The sequence below is a fragment of the Fundulus heteroclitus genome, chromosome 18 (genome assembly GCF_011125445.2).
Source record: "Fundulus heteroclitus isolate FHET01 chromosome 18, MU-UCD_Fhet_4.1, whole genome shotgun sequence".
Classification (NCBI taxonomy): Eukaryota; Metazoa; Chordata; class Actinopteri; order Cyprinodontiformes; family Fundulidae; genus Fundulus; species Fundulus heteroclitus.
The window spans coordinates 18640724-18661954 of NC_046378.1; the positions used below are offsets into that span (position 1 = coordinate 18640724).

At 41.1% G+C, this 21231-nt stretch overlaps 1 protein-coding gene across 1 annotated transcript in view; it reads right to left on the reverse strand.

Annotated features, from left to right (window-relative positions):
* Positions 1 to 1553: 1553 nt before the first annotated feature.
* The window catches only part of elna (elastin a), an 88998-nt gene continuing 69320 nt past the window's right edge, over positions 1554 to 21231 (reverse strand). Inside the window, exons 39-48 of the mRNA XM_036150135.1 lie at positions 21157 to 21228; positions 20959 to 21003; positions 19308 to 19352; positions 17886 to 17924; positions 17620 to 17697; positions 17361 to 17396; positions 15558 to 15605; positions 13120 to 13155; positions 12504 to 12584; positions 1554 to 2870 (exon numbers count right to left, since the gene is read on the reverse strand). Coding sequence (XP_036006028.1) covers positions 2824 to 2870; positions 12504 to 12584; positions 13120 to 13155; positions 15558 to 15605; positions 17361 to 17396; positions 17620 to 17697; positions 17886 to 17924; positions 19308 to 19352; positions 20959 to 21003; positions 21157 to 21228 — 527 coding nt within the window. The 3' untranslated portion in view covers positions 1554 to 2823. The remainder of the gene's footprint in view (positions 2871 to 12503; positions 12585 to 13119; positions 13156 to 15557; positions 15606 to 17360; positions 17397 to 17619; positions 17698 to 17885; positions 17925 to 19307; positions 19353 to 20958; positions 21004 to 21156; positions 21229 to 21231) is intronic.

Below are 21231 nucleotides of genomic sequence, written 5' to 3' on the forward strand. Positions count from 1 at the left end.
CTGAAGTACTTTTGCACTGCTGTGAATTGCTTTAGTTGTTTCAGTTTAATATAACAAAATTTTGTTTTGCATAGCCATTCCTGATAAGCTAATATTTTGAATAGGAAATAAGCAAACGTAAGTTTTGGTTATGACATTACCAATACACTGAATTACAGTGTAGTCACAATCATATCATTGGGAATAGAGAACAATGAAGCACTAGTGCACTGTTACGCTGAGGTGAGTGAAACTCAAGATGAGTCAAAACACAAAGTGTATAAAGTAGTATGACGCATAGTTGTTATGTTCAGAGGTTTTAACAAACTTAAGGGTCCTTACCTTCTGCACATGAGTATAGAAGGGCTGCATACATGAAAAAAAATCTAAAAAGTATGTTATGTGCATTTAGACGTCGTTGTCCAGTCCTTTTTTGGAATCACTTATTGATGCAATTGCAGCTGCAGGACATTGAAGCATGTCTTTGCAAGTTTTGCACATCTGCAAACTAACAGTTTGCCCATTCCTCCTTCCAAAGCAGCACAAGCTCAGTCGGATTTGGATTGAGAGGGTCTGAACATCCATTTTCCACTCCTCCAGCTGATTCTCAATTGGCTATAGGTCTTTGACTGGTCTACCCTAACCCATTAACGTACTTTGATCTAAAAAAAAAAACCAACAACTTCAAATGTAGCTCTGGTTGTGTTTGCTGGAAGGTGACATTCAGTCTCAACTCTTTTTCAGCCTCTAATAGGTTTTCTTTGGGGTTATCTGACCAGAGCACCGTCCTGCACACGTTTGCTGTGTCCGCCACATGACTCCTTGCAGACTGTAAACATTGCTTCTCATTAACTCGCTTTCAACCCTTAGCTTTCTTCCAGTCATTAATTCATAAAGGCCAGATTTGTGAAGCGCACAACTAATAGACACTGAGGTGTCCTGTGCTTTTTTCCCATTTCCGAATGATGGACTGTGGGATGTTCAGTGTTGGTGAAATTGTTTTATAACCCAACCCTACTTTAAATGTCCCCACATCTTTCTCTTTGACCTGCTGTGTTCTTTGGTTATTCTGATGCTGTTCTTTCACTAATGTTCTCTAATAAACCTGGGAGCGGCTGCAGACAGAACAGCTGGATTTATACTAAGAGTAACGTACACACTGGTGGAGTTTATTTAATGATTAGAGCGCATCCGGAGCTAATATGTTTTTACTGAATATGTATTTGGAGCATCCGAGTAAAAGGAGCAGAATGCCAAAGCGTGACAAACCATTTAAAATTTTATCTGAAGTGAACATTAAAGACCAAGCACCATTTGCCTTCTACTTTACAATCAAAGGATACTTAGTGTTAATCATCTTGTAAAATCCCAAGAAAATACATAAAGTTTGTGGTTGCATTATGACAAAATGTGCAAGCCACTATAGTCACCATGGTCAGATGTAGATTGTCTGCACCTTTCCTCAGGTATGCAGCTGAAAATACTTTTGACGCTGGAAAATCTAGGATGGTTTTAGTTAAGTGAGTTGTTCTGGTGTTTTAATGAATGAACAAACCAAACAAGAAGAAAACAGCTTCTTTAAACACATTTTATTCTGTTATCTGTTAAAGCAAAGACATTGCCAGGACGTCTGGGATCGAGTCGCATGTGTCGTGGGGATCATTTAAAAAAAAAGTGCAAAACCACAGCGTTCCTCCTTCTAAAAACAGTTTTAAATAAAGATGAAGCGCATCCCACGCCACTTATGAAAGGGTCCGACCTGGCGAGGCTCAAAGACAGTTCTCAGGCAGCCCCGGATGAAGGAACAGAAGCCGGCTAACATCAGAATTAGTTAAAAATACAGTACATAGTTACACGTGGAGAGATGCGGTCACGCTGGCAACAGCACTCAGAAACCTTTGGTCAATAAAGCCTTGATAAAAAGCAGCTCAAGTAAATAAACAAGAGGATTTTATGCCTCACATAAACACACATCCTCCCCCATTAAACAAAGCCTGTAATAATAATTAGTAACAGAGGATAAATGCAAAAGGATTGTTCTTGTTTAATGCTTTCCTGATAAAGATACAGCTATGAGTCCGAACCCCTTATAACAGGCAAAAATAAATGAGACTACACACTCAACATTCGACCAAACATAAAGAACACACCAGACTAAGGTCTACTTCGAACTAAATGCTTTTCCCCTCCAGAAAAGCAGAAAAAGGAGTTTTTTGACTGTGTTCAGCTTTCTGTTCCTCAAAGATCAGAAAGTGCTGAGAAGACTTCGCTGCGCAGCGACAGGAATCAGCAAAATCTCAGAGAGCAGATGGGTTGGCCTGAGCCAGCTTCTGTCGCTTTACACTCAGCGTGGCTAAAAATAGCAGCGGAGGAAACAGGGCGCAGAGATTGGCCAGATTTAATCAGTATATATGGGCGAGCTTTGACCAAATCAACGCTCCCCATAAGAGACGATAAGCTCGCTGCGGACAGGTGAGACGGATCCACTCGTTTAGGGGGATTAAAACAAAAAGGTCAGACTGATCATCACAACACGCACCCACACGAAATCAAACGCTGCAACACGTAATGACCCAAAACATTTCTAACTTCTGAGTTAAAGCTGATTAACTGGAACACATAACATGATTATGTAAAGGCACTATCTATAACATATGTTCACAACAGAACATGTACAAAATTCTGGGTCGGTGGGTTTGTAGAAAAACAGACATTGAAGTCAAGTAAAGCAACAACAAACATCTTTACAGGTTGTCTAATCGGGCTTTGTTTGCATATAAAATGTACATTCTAGATCATGCAGTAGCACCATGGTTTCTTGAGGTCACTGGATCTGGAGACCATCTACTTCCTCCTCCCACAGTATTTACCCTGGCATCCCGCAGTGCCACCTATGGGGGACATCGCAACAGGTTTAATTGTTAAGACCATGTCAAATTATCAATCATGTTAGGACCTTATTAGTTCAAGATAAAAAAAAAACACCACTATAGCAAATCATCAGTATCATAATTATTGGAAACTGTGCTTGTGAAGTTTAAAACTAGGAAAAAAAAAAAAAAAAAAAAAAAAAAAAAAAAAAAAATAATAATAATAATAATTTTCAGCAAGCCGGAACTGGTTGCTGGATGAGGCGGGACCTTGTGTTTCACACGGACCATAAAAGGCGACGCACATCCACTGCACTGGCAACTAAACAAGAAAACTGAAGTAAGTGACTGGCTGGCATCATTTAAAAGCAGTCTTTGTAAAAAGCCTGTGCAGAGACCTGGGAGACGATTACAACCAAGCAGAGTGGCAGCCGGTAAGGAAGATCACACATTCTGTGATGGATCAGTACCTGTTAAAGCTCCCAGACTGTTAGCAGTTAGCATTAGCTTAGCCACGGGGCTGATTGCTCAGCTGATGCAGTTTGTACTTCATTTGTTTGTTGTTTGCTTTATACGGTTTTTAAAATAGCATGTGTAATATCCTCTAAAATAATGCAGAGATGAATGAATTTATTGATGGGATACAAGTAAAGGAATTTACATTTCTTTAAGGTTTAATATCAGGTTGTTTTCTTGTAAAATATAAATTGACTGAAGTTCTTTACATGATTTTGTAATTTTGTTATTTGTTGGTTTTCTTTAAGGTTTTTTACCTGCATCGAGACCAATTGTTTTGATCACCTGTCTTCAAGCATAATCAAAAATAAAGAGAAGAAGAAAAAGGGAATCTTGTCGGTCTTTGAGTAGAACCCAGCTGTTTAAATCTGCGTGATCTCTTCCGATCCTTTCAAGTGAGGAAGCTGCACAAATTAAAGGCACAACTTGACAGTAAAAAACCGGCTGTGGATTGCTCACACCTTAAAACCCTGTGTCCCAAAGATGGCAGATCAAACTGCTGGGAAATCTATTGAGCAGTTAAAGGTGGAGAGAACCACAGCAAAGAGGTCATTCTCTCGTCTTGTCAACAGCATAAAGCGAAATCATATGGACATGTCAGAAGAGGAACTTAAGGACAGTTTCAACAAACTTGGCTTGGATGCTGAAAAAGTTATGACTGCAAATGATGATTTGGAGTCTGGCATCATTGCTCAACTAGAGGCAGAGAAGGGCTCAGAGCTGGGCAACGATGAGGCTGTAGTACCTGAACACCAACAAGCGGACCTTGAAAACACTGTAAGTGAGTGTGAAGGGAGATTAAAAGAAGTCAAAAGCTTAATCCAAAACACTCTGTGGAGCAGCTTTGGGGAAGCTGAAGTGTCAATGGCAATCCAGATAGCAGAGACTGAATGTGAGCGTGCTGCTGCTTTCCGACCAGATGTAGAAAAGGAAGCATACATCTTTATCCTCAACCATCTTAAAGAGCTTGTAAACACTGCGAAAGAGGTTCATAGCCGGTGGAAAAGATGGATTCCTCAAGATGCTCAGAAGGTTATTCAGGACAAGCTGAGGGGGATTGACTGCTATGTTCCCAGGTTAGTTTCTAGGACCGCTGAGTTTATACAGACAAAGATAAAAGTGGATGATCAAAGACAAGCCGAAATAGGGATTTATTCTAATTATCCACTGCCAGCTATTAAATTAAAACCAACAGCTCTCCCGAGGTTTAGTGGAAATAAACGGGATTTCTTTAGATGGAAAAGTGATTGGGAGGCTCTCCAAAAACAAGGAGAACCAACTGGTTCGGCAGGGGTCAAGAAAGTCCAGCTACTTGATAGTCTTGAGGAAAAACTGATAAAAGATCTTCGCCTTACGTCCTACAACACCGCGGATGACATTTTCCGTGTTCTTGAGAACCGATATGGGAACCGGACTGTCATTGCCATTGAAATAGTGGAAGAGCTGCAAAGTGTCCCGGCTGTCAGGGGTAATCAGCCAAGAAGGATTGTAGAATTAATCCAGGTTGTGGAGAAAGCCCTAAAAGACCTGAGTGATCTAGGAGACACTGGCGCCATCAAGAACCCTCTCGTAACCAGGTCAATTGAGAGCAAGCTTCCGGAGACCCTCAAAAAGGAGTGGCTTGTGTACGCAGCAGACAAGAGAAATTCTGTGACACCAGAGAGCAGGTTTGACAACCTGTTGGCGTTTCTAAAAGAGCAAGAGAGCATTTATGAGCAGCTTGCTTATTTGAGGGAGGAGGAGCCAAGCAGGAGGGAAACCAGAATGGAACCGAGGTATGCCAGAACCAAGACAGTTAAAGGAAGCAGTGAGTATACAGGCTGCATTGTCTGCGGCGACACAAAGCACAGAAAAAGGCTTTACTTTTGTAAGCAGTTCCGGACGTTAACGATTTCTGAGAGGAATGCGGCTGTAAGAAAGCTGGGAGCATGCAGGAAATGTCTAGAGGTTCATGATGAGGACTCTTGTTGTAAATCTGGGTTTTTGTGCAGGAATCAGAGCTGCAGGGGTGGAGGCTATCCTGAGCATCATTACCATCTGTGTCCAAATGCTGAAGGAAAGAAAATCAATGCTGCTCAGAGGAGAAGCAAGGTTGGTCCAGAGGAAAATAAGGGTGCCAGAACCGAAGATCAGGAGGATTTCCTTAAGAAACTGTCACCTGAACTAGCAAAGCAGTGTAGAGATGTGTTTTCAAACACTGCAGCCAGAGCTTTAAACACTGTAAAAGACCAACTGAACCTCTTGTTTGATAGTGGGCTGCAAGAACTTCCAGTCCTAATGATGCTTCTTAAAGTTACAGCTAATGCTGGGCAAAAAATTGGGACTTTGATTGATTTGGCATCGGACACAAATTACATAACCCATAAAGCTGCAAGTAGGCTGAACCTCAGAAGCGAGGAAATTACACTTGTCGTCCATGGGGTCGGAGGGATGAAGGTTCATGTTGAGACAAAGCGGTACCTACTGAAGATTAGAGTGAAAACTGCCAAAGGTACCTTGAAGTCCCACCAGTTGGTTTGTTACGGCCTCGACACAATTGCAGATGTTCACAAGCATGTGACGTCAAATCAGCTCCATAAATTGTTCCCTGAAGTACCACTGGATGACCTCGTGAGACCTAGAGAAATAAGCCTTCTCATCAGCCATCGTGAAGGTCAGCTGGCTCCTCAAAGAATCAAAGTTGTGGGGGACCTTGTGTTGTGGGACGGGCCTCTTGGAAAAGTAGTTGGAGGAACTCATCCAGAACTTTTTGAGGAGTTTACAATGTCAGCCCATATGAGCAAGACACATTTTGCAAGGTCCATGAGGGCTGCTGCAGTAAAATATGAGGAAATAATCCACAAGGTACCATGCCAAGACCAGCCTCCATCAGGCAGCTGCAATTCCACCCATCCCCAGGCATCAAGGACAGCAGCTTCGAACAGAGACTTCCTAGACTGGTGGAGATGGGACAGCATCGGTGCTGCCTGCGACCCTAAATGTGGAGGGTGTCGCTGTGGGAACTGTCAACCAGGCGGCAAGGAAATGACTCTTGCAGAGGAAAGAGAGCTGGAGGTGGTAAGAGGGGGCCTCACCTATGTCACAGGAGACAGCCACACAGCGGAACCTCATTGGCATGCCAAGTATCCATGGTTGGAAGAGCCAACATCCTTACCAAACAGGAGGGCAGTTGAAGCCACATACCTCAGAACTGAGAGACAACTAGCCAGAGATCCTGAGTGGAAAGCGGCCTACACCGCACAAGTGCATGACATGCTAATGAGAGGAGCTGCAGTTAAGTTAAGTGAAGACTCCATGGTTAAGTGGAATGGGCCTGTATGGTATGTAAGTCACCTCATTGCTCCCAATCCACATTCAGTAACAACCCCCGTTAGACTCGTATGGAATAGTAGTCAAAAGTTCAAAGGCTTGAGTATGAATGATCTGCTCATGAAAGGGCCAGATGTTCTCAACCAGATCCGTGCCGTCCTGCTTCGGTTTCGAGGAGGAATTCATGCTGCGTTGGGAGACATAAAGAAGATGTACAATCCAGTATGGCTGGATGAGAGAGAAGTACATCTGCACAGATTCCTTTGGCGTGACACAGAAAATGAGGAAATAGGGGATTACGCAATCACAAGAGTCAATATTGGGGACAAGCCAGCAGGGTGTATTGCGCAATTGGCTATGAGGGAGACTGCAAACTTACCACCCTTCACTCACCTCAAAGAGGAACAGCGAGTTCTCCAACAAGACAGCTACGTCGATGACATTCTTACCTCTCACAATGATCCTGACCGGCTGAAGGAAATAACGACAAATGTGGAGGAGATCCTAAAGGCTGGAGGATTTGAACTCAAACCTTGGATTTTTTCTGGGCAAAGTGGGAGGAAAGAGTACAGTAGTGAGAAGGGAAAAACGATAAACATGATCTTACCAAACCAAATGCGGGATGAAGATAACAAGGCACTGGGCTTGGGCTACATTGTAGAAGAGGACCAATTGTACATGATGGTTGCGATAAATTTTTCAAAAAGGAAAAAGAAAATTCGGCTTGGACAAGACCTCCTGCTGGAGCAGGTCAGAGCCCAAACTCCATCCCCTTTGACAAGGCGAGACCTTCTTAGCCAGGTGTCGGGACTGTATGATCCAGTTGGCTTGGTAGTTCCTCTAAAGCAAAAGGGAGCTATCTTGGTGAGAAAAGCCTTCCAAGAGATGAAGAACACAAGTAGCCAAGTGAAAGATACCTGGGATATGGCACTGTCAGAAGGCCTAAGAGAGGATGCCATTAAGCTCTTCGAGGAGTATGTTCAGCTTGGCAAAGTAAAGTTCACCAGAGCACTGACTCCACTCGGCATCAGTCATAGTGGTCCTATTGCTATAACATTTTCAGATGGCAGCGAACAAGCTTATGGAGCAGTGCTATATCTGAGATGGGAGTCAGACCAAGGCCCAATCATCCGGCTGGTAGAGTCAAAGGCCAAGCTAACTCCTTTAGATCAAAAAGGCGATGCTGTCAAGGCAGAAATATGTGGAGCAGTGTTTGCATCACGGCTAAAGAAGTATTTTGAACAAAACAGCCATATTTCTGTAGAGCAGTGGTATCATTTCACTGATAGCCAGACGGTCCTTGGTGCAATTCAAAGGGAGAGTTATGGCTTTCAGACCTTTGTTGCCAATAGAGTTGGAGAGATACAAGGCAATTCAAGGATCCATGACTGGTGGTGGATTTCTGGTCACCAGAACATTGCTGATGTAATCACCAGGGGAGCTAGTCCTAAAAATCTTGATATTGGTTCTGAATGGCAAGATGGACCTCCTTTTTTAAGATCTCCTGTAGAAGAATGGCCAATTAAATCAGCCAAGAACCTTGCAGCTGTAGCAAGAGACAACATCAACAAGTTGCAGAAGAAAGCATTTGTTGCTGCAATGACAAGGGCCAGGGCAAGAGAGAAAAAACTGAATGGCGAACTAGCACAATGTCAAAACCAGGTTCCTACAGAGAAGCGGAGACCTCCTGCAATGCTACATAACCTTGTGAATGTCAGGCGCTTCAGCAGTCTGACACGCTTGATCAAGGTAGTTGCCTGGATCTGGAGAGCAGCGAAGAGGTTCATCAGTGGAAATCCAGCTGCAGGTGATCCAAAGTGGGAGGCTGTCCAGTTAGCAGGAGTTATCTCAGTAAGAGAACGAGAAGACGCTTTAAGAGATGTATTTCTTACCGCTCAAAAGGGTGTGATTTTTCCAAGCACTACCACAGACAGACTGGTGGTTTATCGTGACCAAGAGTCTGGGTTATTAGTCTGTGGAGGAAGAGTACAGATCTTCAGAGAGGATAAAAATGCTGTTCCCATCCTGCCTTATGATGCTTGGATGTCCACATTGTTGGCCTGGGAAGCCCACAAAAATGGGCACGATGGAATTGCTGGAACCTTGCTCAAGATGAGACAGAAAGCCTGGGTCGTAAGGGCAAGAAGGCTAGCCCAGAAGGTTGTCAACAGCTGCATAGTTTGTCGGAAAGAAAGAGCAAAGAAATGTCAACAAGTCATGGGAGATTTGCCACCTGAAAGAACTGAGCCTGCTGCTCCTTTTGAGTTCACTTCAGTTGACCTTTTCGGACCTTATCGTGTGAGAGACGACATCAAAAAGAGAGTGACACAAAAGGTCTGGGGAGTCGTCTTTTGCTGTATGGCTAGCAGAGCTATCCACACTGAATTGGCAAGTTCGTTATCAACTGAGAGTTTCCTCCTGGCATATCAGAGATTCACTGCTATCAGGGGGCACCCACAGAAGATCTGGTCTGATCCAGGCACAAATTTTATTGGTGCAAAACCAGTTTTAGAAGAACTGTACAGGTACCTGGACAACCAAGACAAAGTACATCTGGAGGAGGCTGCAACAAGAAATGGAACAGAGTGGGTGTGGAATGTCCTTCCTGCTGACTCGCCACACAGGAATGGGGCCGCTGAAGCAGCTGTCGGCATCGTGAAGAGAGCATTCCAAAGTCTTGGCCCAGAATCTGGACTCAGCTATAGTGAGTTTCACACAACCCTATACATTGCAGCCAATCTTGCAAATGAACGACCAATAGATGCTAGAGTGCAGAGTCAGGAGGACAGTATCGAGTACATTACACCCAACAGTCTCTTACTTGGCAGAGCATCTCAATGTGGAGATGTTAAAACCTTTGATTTTTCTAGTTACTCATTCAAGCGGCTCGGAGCAATGCAATCTGCAGTGACCAAGTTCTGGAGGAGCTGGAGACAACTCGCTGGGCCAAACCTGTTTGTAAGGAGCAAGTGGCATACTGCACAAAGAAATGTAGCTGTTGGAGATATTGTCTGGTTAAGTGACCAGAATGCACTGAGGGGTCAGTTCACACTTGGCAGAGTCGTCAGCACCAATCCTGATACTAAAGGTATTGTAAGAGATGTCTACATCAAGATTGTCCCCAGCTACTGCGTTCCCGTGGTACGGGCTCCCAAGCAGAAGTCTGTCTCTCGAGTGACTGGAGGAAAAGACAAAGGCACCATCCTTCATAGGGATGTGAGACGGCTCGTCATCCTATTACCTGTGGAGGAACAGCTCAAGAATCAGATTGGAGAGAAGCAAGAATCTACCTAGTGAGATGAACTGAGCGATCTTCCCTGCGCTTCTTGGAAAGATCGAGTGGGAGGTGTGAAGTTTAAAACTAGGAAAAAAAAAAAAAAAAAAAAAAAAAAAAAAAAAATAATAATTTTCAGCAAGCCGGAACTGGTTGCTGGATGAGGCGGGACCTTGTGTTTCACACGGACCATAAAAGGCGACGCACATCCACTGCACTGGCAACTAAACAAGAAAACTGAAGTAAGTGACTGGCTGGCATCATTTAAAAGCAGTCTTTGTAAAAAGCCTGTGCAGAGACCTGGGAGACGATTACAACCAAGCAGAGTGGCAGCCGGTAAGGAAGATCACACATTCTGTGATGGATCAGTACCTGTTAAAGCTCCCAGACTGTTAGCAGTTAGCATTAGCTTAGCCACGGGGCTGATTGCTCAGCTGATGCAGTTTGTACTTCATTTGTTTGTTGTTTGCTTTATACGGTTTTTAAAATAGCATGTGTAATATCCTCTAAAATAATGCAGAGATGAATGAATTTATTGATGGGATACAAGTAAAGGAATTTACATTTCTTTAAGGTTTAATATCAGGTTGTTTTCTTGTAAAATATAAATTGACTGAAGTTCTTTACATGATTTTGTAATTTTGTTATTTGTTGGTTTTCTTTAAGGTTTTTTACCTGCATCGAGACCAATTGTTTTGATCACCTGTCTTCAAGCATAATCAAAAATAAAGAGAAGAAGAAAAAGGGAATCTTGTCGGTCTTTGAGTAGAACCCAGCTGTTTAAATCTGCGTGATCTCTTCCGATCCTTTCAAGTGAGGAAGCTGCACAAATTAAAGGCACAACTTGACAGTGCTGTTAATAATCCTTTGTACAAAACGCTTTAGCTAACAGGACGCCTTGGTGCTCTCCTATAAAATTTTAGATTAGAGCATAAAAAGAAAGGAACCTTTGGCCATTTTTCTTTGCACAGTCTCCTTAGATGCACTAATAAAAAACAACATCCTTTTTTTGGGCTGAAAAACTATTTTCAGTTGTGAAAACCTGAAAAAGTAAGTGTGACATATAGGGACAATAATTTAAGTCAGCTCAGGGAACCAAGGTAGTTGTAATCCTTAACATTATTGAGTGAGTTGTCAGTATTTATACCTTTAATTTGTAGGATATTTCAACTTGTGAAAAATGTCATGCTTTTGTTATGAAATGTGGAAAAAACAACTTTTGGAGTTGGCTTTTGAGTTAGAGGCTGAGTGTTCTTTTAATGTTCGATTTTAACAATAAAAATTGTACAAAATTTAATTTTGTTGTACTTTCTGTACATGACAATATGGCCTCTCATTTATTTCTGGAGTTTAAAGTTATACAACTCACATTTAAGTTACCAGAGGTCAGGATTTGTAGCTGGTAATGGTGGTCTAGTGGTTAGAGAGCAGGGCATTTACTGCAAAGGTCACTGGTTGAACACTAAGACTGTTACTGTCCCTGAAATAAAAAGTGCTGGGTTATAATGTGGATGAAAAATGTCTCCACTGAAGGACAATAAGGGCCAAATAAAAAGCATAATTTTGTCTAAGGAAGAAATTACAGATTCATAGTTTGTACAATAATCACTGCTACTTTCATATACATTGACAATAATTCAGGATTCCAAGTTACAAAAACATAAAATTCAAAGTTTGGCAAACTCAAAAGCAAAACTGAAATAGTTAAGTTGACGCCTTAAACTTAAAATATTCCTGAAATTTGTTGCCTTTAAATTTTGAGTTCTGCCAACCTCTTTTTTTTTTTACAGTGTGGTTCTCTCTTATAGAGTCTGTAGCCTTTCTCTAACCAAGGCCTTGTGCATTTTTTAAATATTTTTTGTTTTGTTTCTGTTAACACATCCACAGGACCTTTTATTTACGATCTCTGGGCACAACACACTAGTAGAAACATTAAATAGTGTAATTTCCGAGCCGTTCCACTTGTAGGCGACATGAAACGAAACTCAAAATGCGCGTGCTTAAAAAGGCGGCATCACTAATTCATGCTTTACATGTGCCAGGGGTACAAGCAGATTCCCCTTTTCATGTGTACACAACAACGGAGATCAAGACCTTTTCAAAAAGTCTCAGATCGTGTCTTTTCAAAGAAAACACACACCGCTGTGGTAGAAAAACAACTAAACTTCTCAGTTTCAAGAAACGTCTTTAGCACAGGGCCTTATTGAGATGAACACTCATTTTCCTAACCAGAATGCCATGTTCTTTTGTCTTTCGTATTTTTAAGAGTAGCAAATAGAAACAGTGATGAAGCTTGGATTACTAACTAAAAGTTTCTAGACACTGATCAACTTAAAAAGTCAAATTGTAAATTACAGAAAATGCTTAAGTTACAATTATCTAATAGCACATAATAAGTGTGACACAATATGATCTTATGTTTTTTTTTCAGCATTCAATATATAAACGTTGATATATTTTTTTTCTCCTTTAATTTTGATATTTTTGCTGCAGCACTAAAAAAAACTTTTGTTTTCTAGGCTTGTTAAAACATTTGAACAGAGACTCTGACCCACCTCGGTAGAACCCACCTCCTCCTGCTCCTCCTCCTCCACCACCAAGGAAGCCCTGCAACGCACCGTACTTTGCTGCCTTGGCTGCAAAACAACAAAAGCAACAAACAACGTCCTTTATTCTAGAGCTAGAACTTTTTTCTGCACCAAATTAATTGTTTTGTCACCATTTTATTATAAATCAGGTGTTTAACATTTTGTTTGTTTCCACACACAGATCATTTGCCTTTCTGAGCAGCAGATAATTAATTTTTTTAATTTAAACTGTACATCTGTTTAAATATCACACACAAATGGGTTATTTTAAGACCTATTAAATAGATGTTCATGAACGTGGCTGTCACCATTCATTGTTTAACAGTTTTGAAATATCTTAATTTCTCGTGTACATAATTTTGGTGACAGATTTCCTCACAAATAGTTTGGTACATTTCATAGCTGTCATCATCCCTGAGCTGCTTGTAAAAACCCATTTGAATTGGCATCCGTGCTCAGAAAAATAAAGATCATTATGCATTCTGTCCTTTCTGTACCAGCTCCACTGACACACCCTTTTTCAAACGGACACATCCATAAGAAGCTGTAATTAAATGTGCAGCAAGGTGGTGATATTTGGTACCTTGTTGTGGGGTCAGTTGGGCTTGTGGGTATTGACCTAAACAACATAAAAAAAACAAGTATTAGCATTACAGACTTAAAGGGGACATGTCATGATTTTCAGTTCTTCCTTTTCATATTGAAATCATTCAGTTGTGGTCTTTATGAAGTGTAACTGCAATGTTTTGGTCTGAATCACGTTCCCCCTTTTTTTAACCGCTGTTCTGAGATTCGTCTGAGAGCAACTCGTTTTGGTGCTGTCTCTTTAAATCTAAAGAAAGCACTTCATACCCCGACCCCTCGCAGTGGTCGCAGAGCGTTCCACTAAACCTTGTGTGGGTTAATACACCCAACAGCAGAACATTTTGACTCATCCATTTGTAGCTTCGCCATTGTTGAGCTTGGACTACAAAATCATAGCAAAAAATAAAAATGATGGATTTGCAAAATTGGTAAGCCAGAAGTCCTTGACCTTGTTTAGCAGCTCTGCAGCAAATACTATGGCGTTATCGTAAAAAAAATAAAAAAATAATTTGCAATAGGAAACAGAGAAAACTGAACTGCTTGAAAAATATGACCTAAAGATAATAGTAAATAAAGTTATCTACACAGCTCCTGGAGAGACTACATTCAACCTTCCTGCACTCCTAAAGACTCCAAGTACACAACAAAATGTATTTAAGAGCTAAAAAAGTGGATTTTGCAGGACATAATCCCAGATGCCAAGGTAAACATGCACACACCATAGCTGCTTCAAGATGCTGCTACTATCACACATATTGCTTATTATATTATCTTAGTTCTGTAAACAGGTTGAAGGTTTTTTCCCCCACTGTTAAACTTGAATGTTTCATCCTATTTTTACCTGAGTATTATCAATAATTGTACAATATTTACTTTAGTACTTACTTTCAATTTATTTTTGTTGTTTCTTTAGGATTAACTTTAGATCAGAAAAAGCTTGTTGTTTTTTCATTTTTTTTGATTGTTATTAATTTTGTGTAACTTTGTCAGCATCTTTGCTTCTGCCACACCTGGATTTCCCCATTGTGGGACAATAAAGGAACTTCTTGTCTTCTTTTCTTATCTTTTATGTCCCCTTTTATACGAGCTGAAACAAGTTAGGTTCCACCACAGATGCTGGCACAATAAGAATAAAAAAAAAAAACATGGGAAGATGAAAAAATGGGGGTCAGCTTGAATCTGATTTTATTTGGTACGCAAAAAAAACAGAGTAAAAGAAGACAACACTGTTAAGGTCTGTAATGAAACCCAGGAACAAAATCACTGAGGCATTAATGCAAAAAATAACAACAAACAAACAAAGAAGCAACAACCACTTTTGACCTTTTGCATAAAGAGATGCTACAGAAGATCATTGAGGTTCTTATCTTCTCCTTCGTATTCTATATATAATATCTAACTTTAAGTGAGCTTAAACATAAATAACTTCGTGAAATGTCAGACATTGTCACCCTTTATGAAATACGTATGCAGCTTGTGAAGTCCCACTGTTTTGTACAGTATATAGTTATTGGGATGTAGGATATGCATTCTGCCACAATCCACCCCCAGTAGCTAATAATCACATAACATTTTGATTCTCCGGACACAGTCCATTAGCGCTCACAACTAGTCCAATAAATACTAACAGAATTAAGCAGCACAGACTGAGAGTCTGCAGATTGTATTGTTAGACCTGTAATGTCAATAAAGGGGCATTGCCACAATATCTGAGTAGCAGTCATGTATCTTTTATAGCCGTGGAGTATATTTGTGGTCTACATGGCAGCTTTGAGTTGCAAATGTCATTAGATCATTCTCAAAAATATTCTCACATGTCTTAGAAGATCATTATTTACTTGCAGTTCTGCAGCTTTGTATGTTATATAAGAGCAAGGCGCATACACAACGTGACAGGAGTAAAAAGCTTGCAGAAACAACATCTAACGCTTTTTTGCAGAGGGCTTTGCAGAGGATGACATTTTCAGTCCTGCAGATGAAAATGTCATCCATTCCTGTTTCTAAGGTAATTTACTTCTGTTTGAACAGAAAACACAAATAAAGCATTGTCTGGTTTATGAATAACATGATCTTTGTGGATCAAAATAGCACAGTTTTAAATTAAAAGTGAAGCACAGCAAGAATTGACTTCATTTATGTCACACATCCACCAGATGAAACATCTTCCAGTAATAAGTTGCCAAATGATGGAGCTGAACAACAAAGATACAGATAATAACTGCACTTCTTACATGGACCGGTCAGACCATAAATGTGCCAAATATGGTATAAGAATGAATGAAAATGGCAAAACAGAGGAGGAGTGAAGCAAATTAAATGTTTTTAATCTAATAGCCCCAGTAAATATTTTTAAACTTGTGGTTTCTTCTTCCTTTGCTACATAGGAGGAATTATAATAAGCTGGAGAAATGCACATGTTTATCACCAGCCACGTACCTGGGTAGTACTGCTGGGGATATCCTCCATTATAACCAGGAACCACACCTGCGGGGTTAAAAAGGTAATTACTGGCGGGGTTTTGTTGTGAAGGTGAGACATCAGAGTGCAACCAGACAACACAATAAATACATGGCTGGGAGAAAAAAAAATGGGTTTAAATGCCAAAGAAATCGATCGCGTTCTGGTTGTAAATGAAAACGGCAACAATCAGTTCAGAGGAACACAAGCAGTAGGTAGCACAGTTTGTCCTTGTTGCTTTTGAATTTACTGAATTTGATAATATATATATGTCCTAGTTATGTGGGGCAGCTTCCTAAAAAAATTATTTGCACCATCTGCACCACAGGCAAACGTGCCTTTGACCTCTGAGAGACAGATTAGGGACACATCTATTTGTGACGAGCTTGTACGCAGTCTGTGGGGACACATGAGGAGGCTGTGCTGCCGGCTGCTGCTGGGTGATTACACTCATTCATCACTGGAGCGCCGAGGAACAACAGCTACTAGAGCGGGCCGTGCAAAAGCATTCCTCACCATTTTACATTTCTTCACAATTGTGCCATGCTACACTGCCAAGCTGGCATGTATTTGGAGGGGATTTTATGTAACAAAGCAACACAAGAGTAGGCATTGTCAAGTGGAAGGAGAATGATTCATGATTTCCAAATCTCTTTCACAAATACTACCTGAAGTTTGAGGCATGCATTGTTATTCAGTCTCTTTTACTCTGATACCGCTATATAAAAGCCAGGAGCACCAACAGAAGTCAGCGAAAGAGTTTACCAAACCAGCCAGGCTACCAAGATATATCCGCCCACCAGAACTAACAGACCAAGCAGTAGAGGTACTAAGCAGACAAGCAGCCAAAAGCTGCATGGTATCTCTGGAGGAGCTGTAATGATCCGCAGCTCAGATGAGAGAATCTGTCCCCTGGACGACTACTAGCCATGCGTCCCAGAAATCTGGCTTTCATGGCAGAGTGGAGAAAAGGAAGCCATTGTTAGAAGAAAGCCTTGAGAGCCCCGTTTGTAGTTTTCCACAAGTCACATAGGAGGCATAGCGAATGAAGCAGATGAAAACCAACACCGGAGTGTTAAAAAAAAAAACGCTTTGTGCAGCAGAAAACCATCCTCCCACATCACCCTATTCATCTCATCACCACAATGAGGCACGGTGAAGGCGTCATCCTGCTGCTGGCAGACTTTTCTTCAGAGGTGCACATGGAAGCTGGTCAGATGGAAGGAGTTAAATGCAGGGGAATCCAGCAAATGGCACGCAATAAAAAAACTTTGACCGTCCAGTCGGGCAACAGCAGAAGTACTCCGGAGGGGTTTAGATCAAAGATTTTGATGTGTTAGAAAGGTCTAGTCAAAGTGTCTCTAATTAGAAATATGTGGCAAGACCTGAAAATTCATCCAGAGACGCTTCCCATCAACTCTGACGTTTAAGTTGCCCATTTTTTAAACAATGAATGGACAACATTTTTATCTATACCTGCGCAAACCTGGTAGAGACACATACTGAAAACCTTGCAACTGCAGTTGCATTAGAAATATGGTTTGACAAAGTATTGATTCAGGTAGAGCTGAATAACAACCCTGCATGTTCCCTCCACTTCACAACTATGCAGACCAGAAAGTTGGTTTGTCACATAAAGTTTGTTGTTAGACCGAGAAAAAAAAAAAGGACACAGATGAAGGTAAATAAATACCTTTTCATGTCGTCAGTATCTTACGCTATATAACGGCGCATTAAAGATGCTGCATAAATGCTCACACCACAGAGTGAGTAACAGCGTACCTGATTGAACTCCTGGTCCTACTCCTGATGGAACGCCTAAAAAAAAGCAAAGGACAGACGCTTTAAAGACAGTTGTAGAAGACAGTTTAAAAGCAACTTTACGTCGCTTTTAAACTGTCTTTTTTTAAATTGTCTTCTACATAAAAAAACAAAATCAACGTTTATGTGATACTTGTATGAAATAAACACACGTCTTATAAAATGCAATGCCAAGTGTTTCCTCTTTAACCCCGTGTCTCTGTGTGCTAATTGGTTGTACCGTATTTAGCAGCTTTAGCAGCAGCGGGGTACTGTCCGCCTCCGACTCCTCCAGGTCCCAGGCCTGTCCCGCCGCCACCTGCAACTCCAGATTCAAAACAGACCTCAGCGGGTTGGAAACTTCTTTTGCCAGCATTTAAATTTAGAAATGTAAAGCTGGATAAAAGGAAAACATCCGTTCACTGAATAGCATCCGCTTGCACAGCTGGTCTATGTTTAACGGAACATCTGAGATCGTGTGTTCCTCCTGGTTAACGCGGCCCTCACCTGGCTGATAAACGCCTCCTCCTCCAAGGCTACCGTAACCTGGTCAGACGTAACACAAGAGAGCAAATGCAGGAATCTTTTTGTTACCGAAACATTTTCATTCTATTCATCTTTTTGGCAACATTTTGGACAGCATTGGTTTTTTTTTCTCTCTAACTCAGGGGTGTCAAACTCATTTTGGTTTAGGGGCCGCATTCAGCCTAATTTAATCTCAAGAGGGCCACACGAGTAAACTCATTGCAAGATTAAATAGAACTAATTAAAGTGGCCTTGTTATTGATTTTTTATATTAAATGCATTTCACTTTTACACAATATATTATGAATAACCTCAGCATTTTTAAGAAAAGTATGTGCAATTTCAACAATACTTTTACTGAGTTAAACATTTACTTGTGCATTATGCATAAGAAATGATCACAGTGATTGGACAATGTTGAAAAACATTTATTCACATTTTTTAGAACTTAAAAACACTGTCCTGCATGACAAAATACATTAAACAGATAAAAATTAAGAAATTATTTAAAATCAATTTTCCACATCTTAAGCTCAGTGCTACCATCTGCTGATTAAAACACAGCGCCCCTCGTGGACAATATAGGAACTGCAGATTTTCAATTAAACCAAGTGTAAACATGTTTTTTTCAATAATTGTTTTATCATTCTCTTCCTTTTATCTCCTCTTTTACCTTTTGTTTTTTCTTCTTGTTCTTCCTTTCCTCTCCTACTTTCCCATTGTAGAGTCCATATCATTTGAGATATTCCCCGCATGAATCATAAAACTATTCACATTCATAAATCAAGCAGAGCACTATGGTAAAAGCAGTACTGCTCCACTTGTGAAAGTCAAATCTGATTAGCTCTTTTTGGCATTAAGACAAAAATTCTTATTGCCACATTGCCAGACATGATGAAAAAAATAAATTGTTTTTTTAAATTTGTTGAATAATGATAATGCATTTAGCCACCGGGCCGGACTAATTGTTCGGCGGGCCGGAGCCGGACCGTGGTTCATGTGTATGACACCCCTGCTCTAACTAGACCACATGGTTCATTTAAGGTCACATGAGACTTCTTCAAAATGAGATTAGCTTTTTTTTTGTCTGGGCAGGGCTCCAACAGAGCCTTTTTTGTTGATAAAAAAAAAACTAACTGTGATGTTATCTTCCGTATTACCAACAATCGTCAGCCTCCAGTAGGAAATTATCTGTGGTTTCCTTGCTCCGTTTACAAACTCCTAACGGTTTATAAACTCTGCTGGGACTCCTGTTTGTGGAGGAGCTGGATTCTGCAGACTTTTTAGGGTTAGTTACTGGACCTCTCACTGCTAGTGTTGTGATTAAATAAACAAAGAAACTCTTCTAGCGTGTTTTAAATGGGGGATCAGGACAGATAAGGGGTTCAGAGTGAGGGCTGGTACCTGGTTTAGGTGGTTTAACTCCGCCACCGGCTCCACCCTGTCCAGCTGTCACAGAAACACAGAGGTCAGGAAATCAGAGAAATTACGGTTTGATACAGCTCCTGAGAGAGAGGCTAACAAACCCAAGAAGGAATACAGAAACAACTGCAGAAAGGCAAGAAAAGCCGCGGATATTTTCTGCACTGAAACAGCAGCAGACCGGCTCCTTGTTGGTCACTTTATCAGCTCGTTGGCCGGTTTCCTGCACAGGAAGTGTGATGTGACGGCACGTCCTGACCAACTGTCACTCTGAGCACTGGACCGCACAATAATGCTGTGTTTGTGTTTAAAAGTCAGGGGAACATTGTGTATTAAGATCTCAGTGCTCCTTCCCTTTTTATACCAACACCGCGTTTTAATCCTGATCATAAAGATCGGAAAGGAATAGAAAGATCTTGAATTGTACCGCAGCGGGAAAATTCAGGTCTACCAGCAGCAAAGAGCAACTTTACAAGATAGGGAAAAATACAGTACAGTTATTAAAACCAGCACACTAGAGAAATTAAAGAGGTGTGCAACTGAAGAGGGTGATTTTAAGGATTGTGCAAAACGGGTACGTTACGTTTTGATGGTCTTTACCGATCCACAGTTGAAACCAGATATTTGCGTACACCGTATGAAAACACATCTACCCAGTCCTTCCTGCCACCAAACACCCACACTGCTGCCACCGCTACGCCTCACAGTTGGGATGGTGTTTTTCTGGCTTGCAGACCTTTTTCCTCCAATTGTAGCAATGGTTGTTATAACTAAAGACTTTATTTTTAGCTTCATGAGAAGACAGGAGATCTCTCCAGAAACTAACGTATTTGTCCAAGAGTGTATTTACAGACTCTAATCTGTCATTTTTATGCTGATTTTTCGGCTCTCTCAGCGGCCCTTCAGCTCCTGTTTGTTCAGGACTTGTGGATAATTAAGCTCTCTGACCAGCTCCAGACAGCATCTTCGCAAATCCGTCTGCATTCCTTCTGGGTTTGACATGCAGTTTTACCCCAAATCCTGTTTATTTCTTGATCACAGAACTGTGAACTGTATGATGGCTGGATCTTCCCTTGTTGTTTATACTTTCATATGATCAGAAGATGAAAGTGGCACCCTCGGGCATCTGAAAATTGCACCCAGTGATAAATTGGACTTGTGGAGATCCGCAATTATCTCCGTGTCACACAAGGAAGCAGTGTGTTTGAGGTTTTGCCTTAAAATCCATTAAAATCCTCCATTCAACTCAAATGTTGTGAATAAGTTACCACAAGCTTAAAAAGCCACTGTGTCGTCATCTGGGCTTTCCTAAATAGTTTAAAGGCATCATAATCTTAGTGCATTTAAACTTCTGTTGTCGACAAAAGTTGTTTCCGTTTATCTTTCTTTTTTTTCTTTTTCTTTTTTTTTCTGTGATCCAAAAACAAGAAAGTTTTGGTCAGATCTGAAGTCAGAATGTGAGAAAACAAACAAGAAAGCCTTAAATGCCTTTTTTTGATATGGTGTATGTGAACGTCTGGTTTCACCCGTGTCTATGTTGTATCATATTAGAATACAAATGGAGTAATTTTGCTTGTTTTTTTTTTTAAATAAAGACACAGAAAGGGTAAACGACGTGTTGAGGAGCACTGACTTGGATAGCCTCCTGCAGCCAGAGGGATTCCTCTGCCTCCCACAACTGCAGAACACAACACAGAGAAACATGAGGCTACACTTACACCACAGCAACGCTTTATGCTTTGTGAATTAACACCACTTGCTTGTTCTTAGGGGAAATGTGAAAACCTCCCACACTCTCACACAGACCAAGTGAAAAAAGGCACAACTTTACCTGTAGGTGACCCACCGGGCTGTGCTCCCGGTCCCTGCCCAGGCACGGCGCCGACACCGGTACCGTAAGGAACTA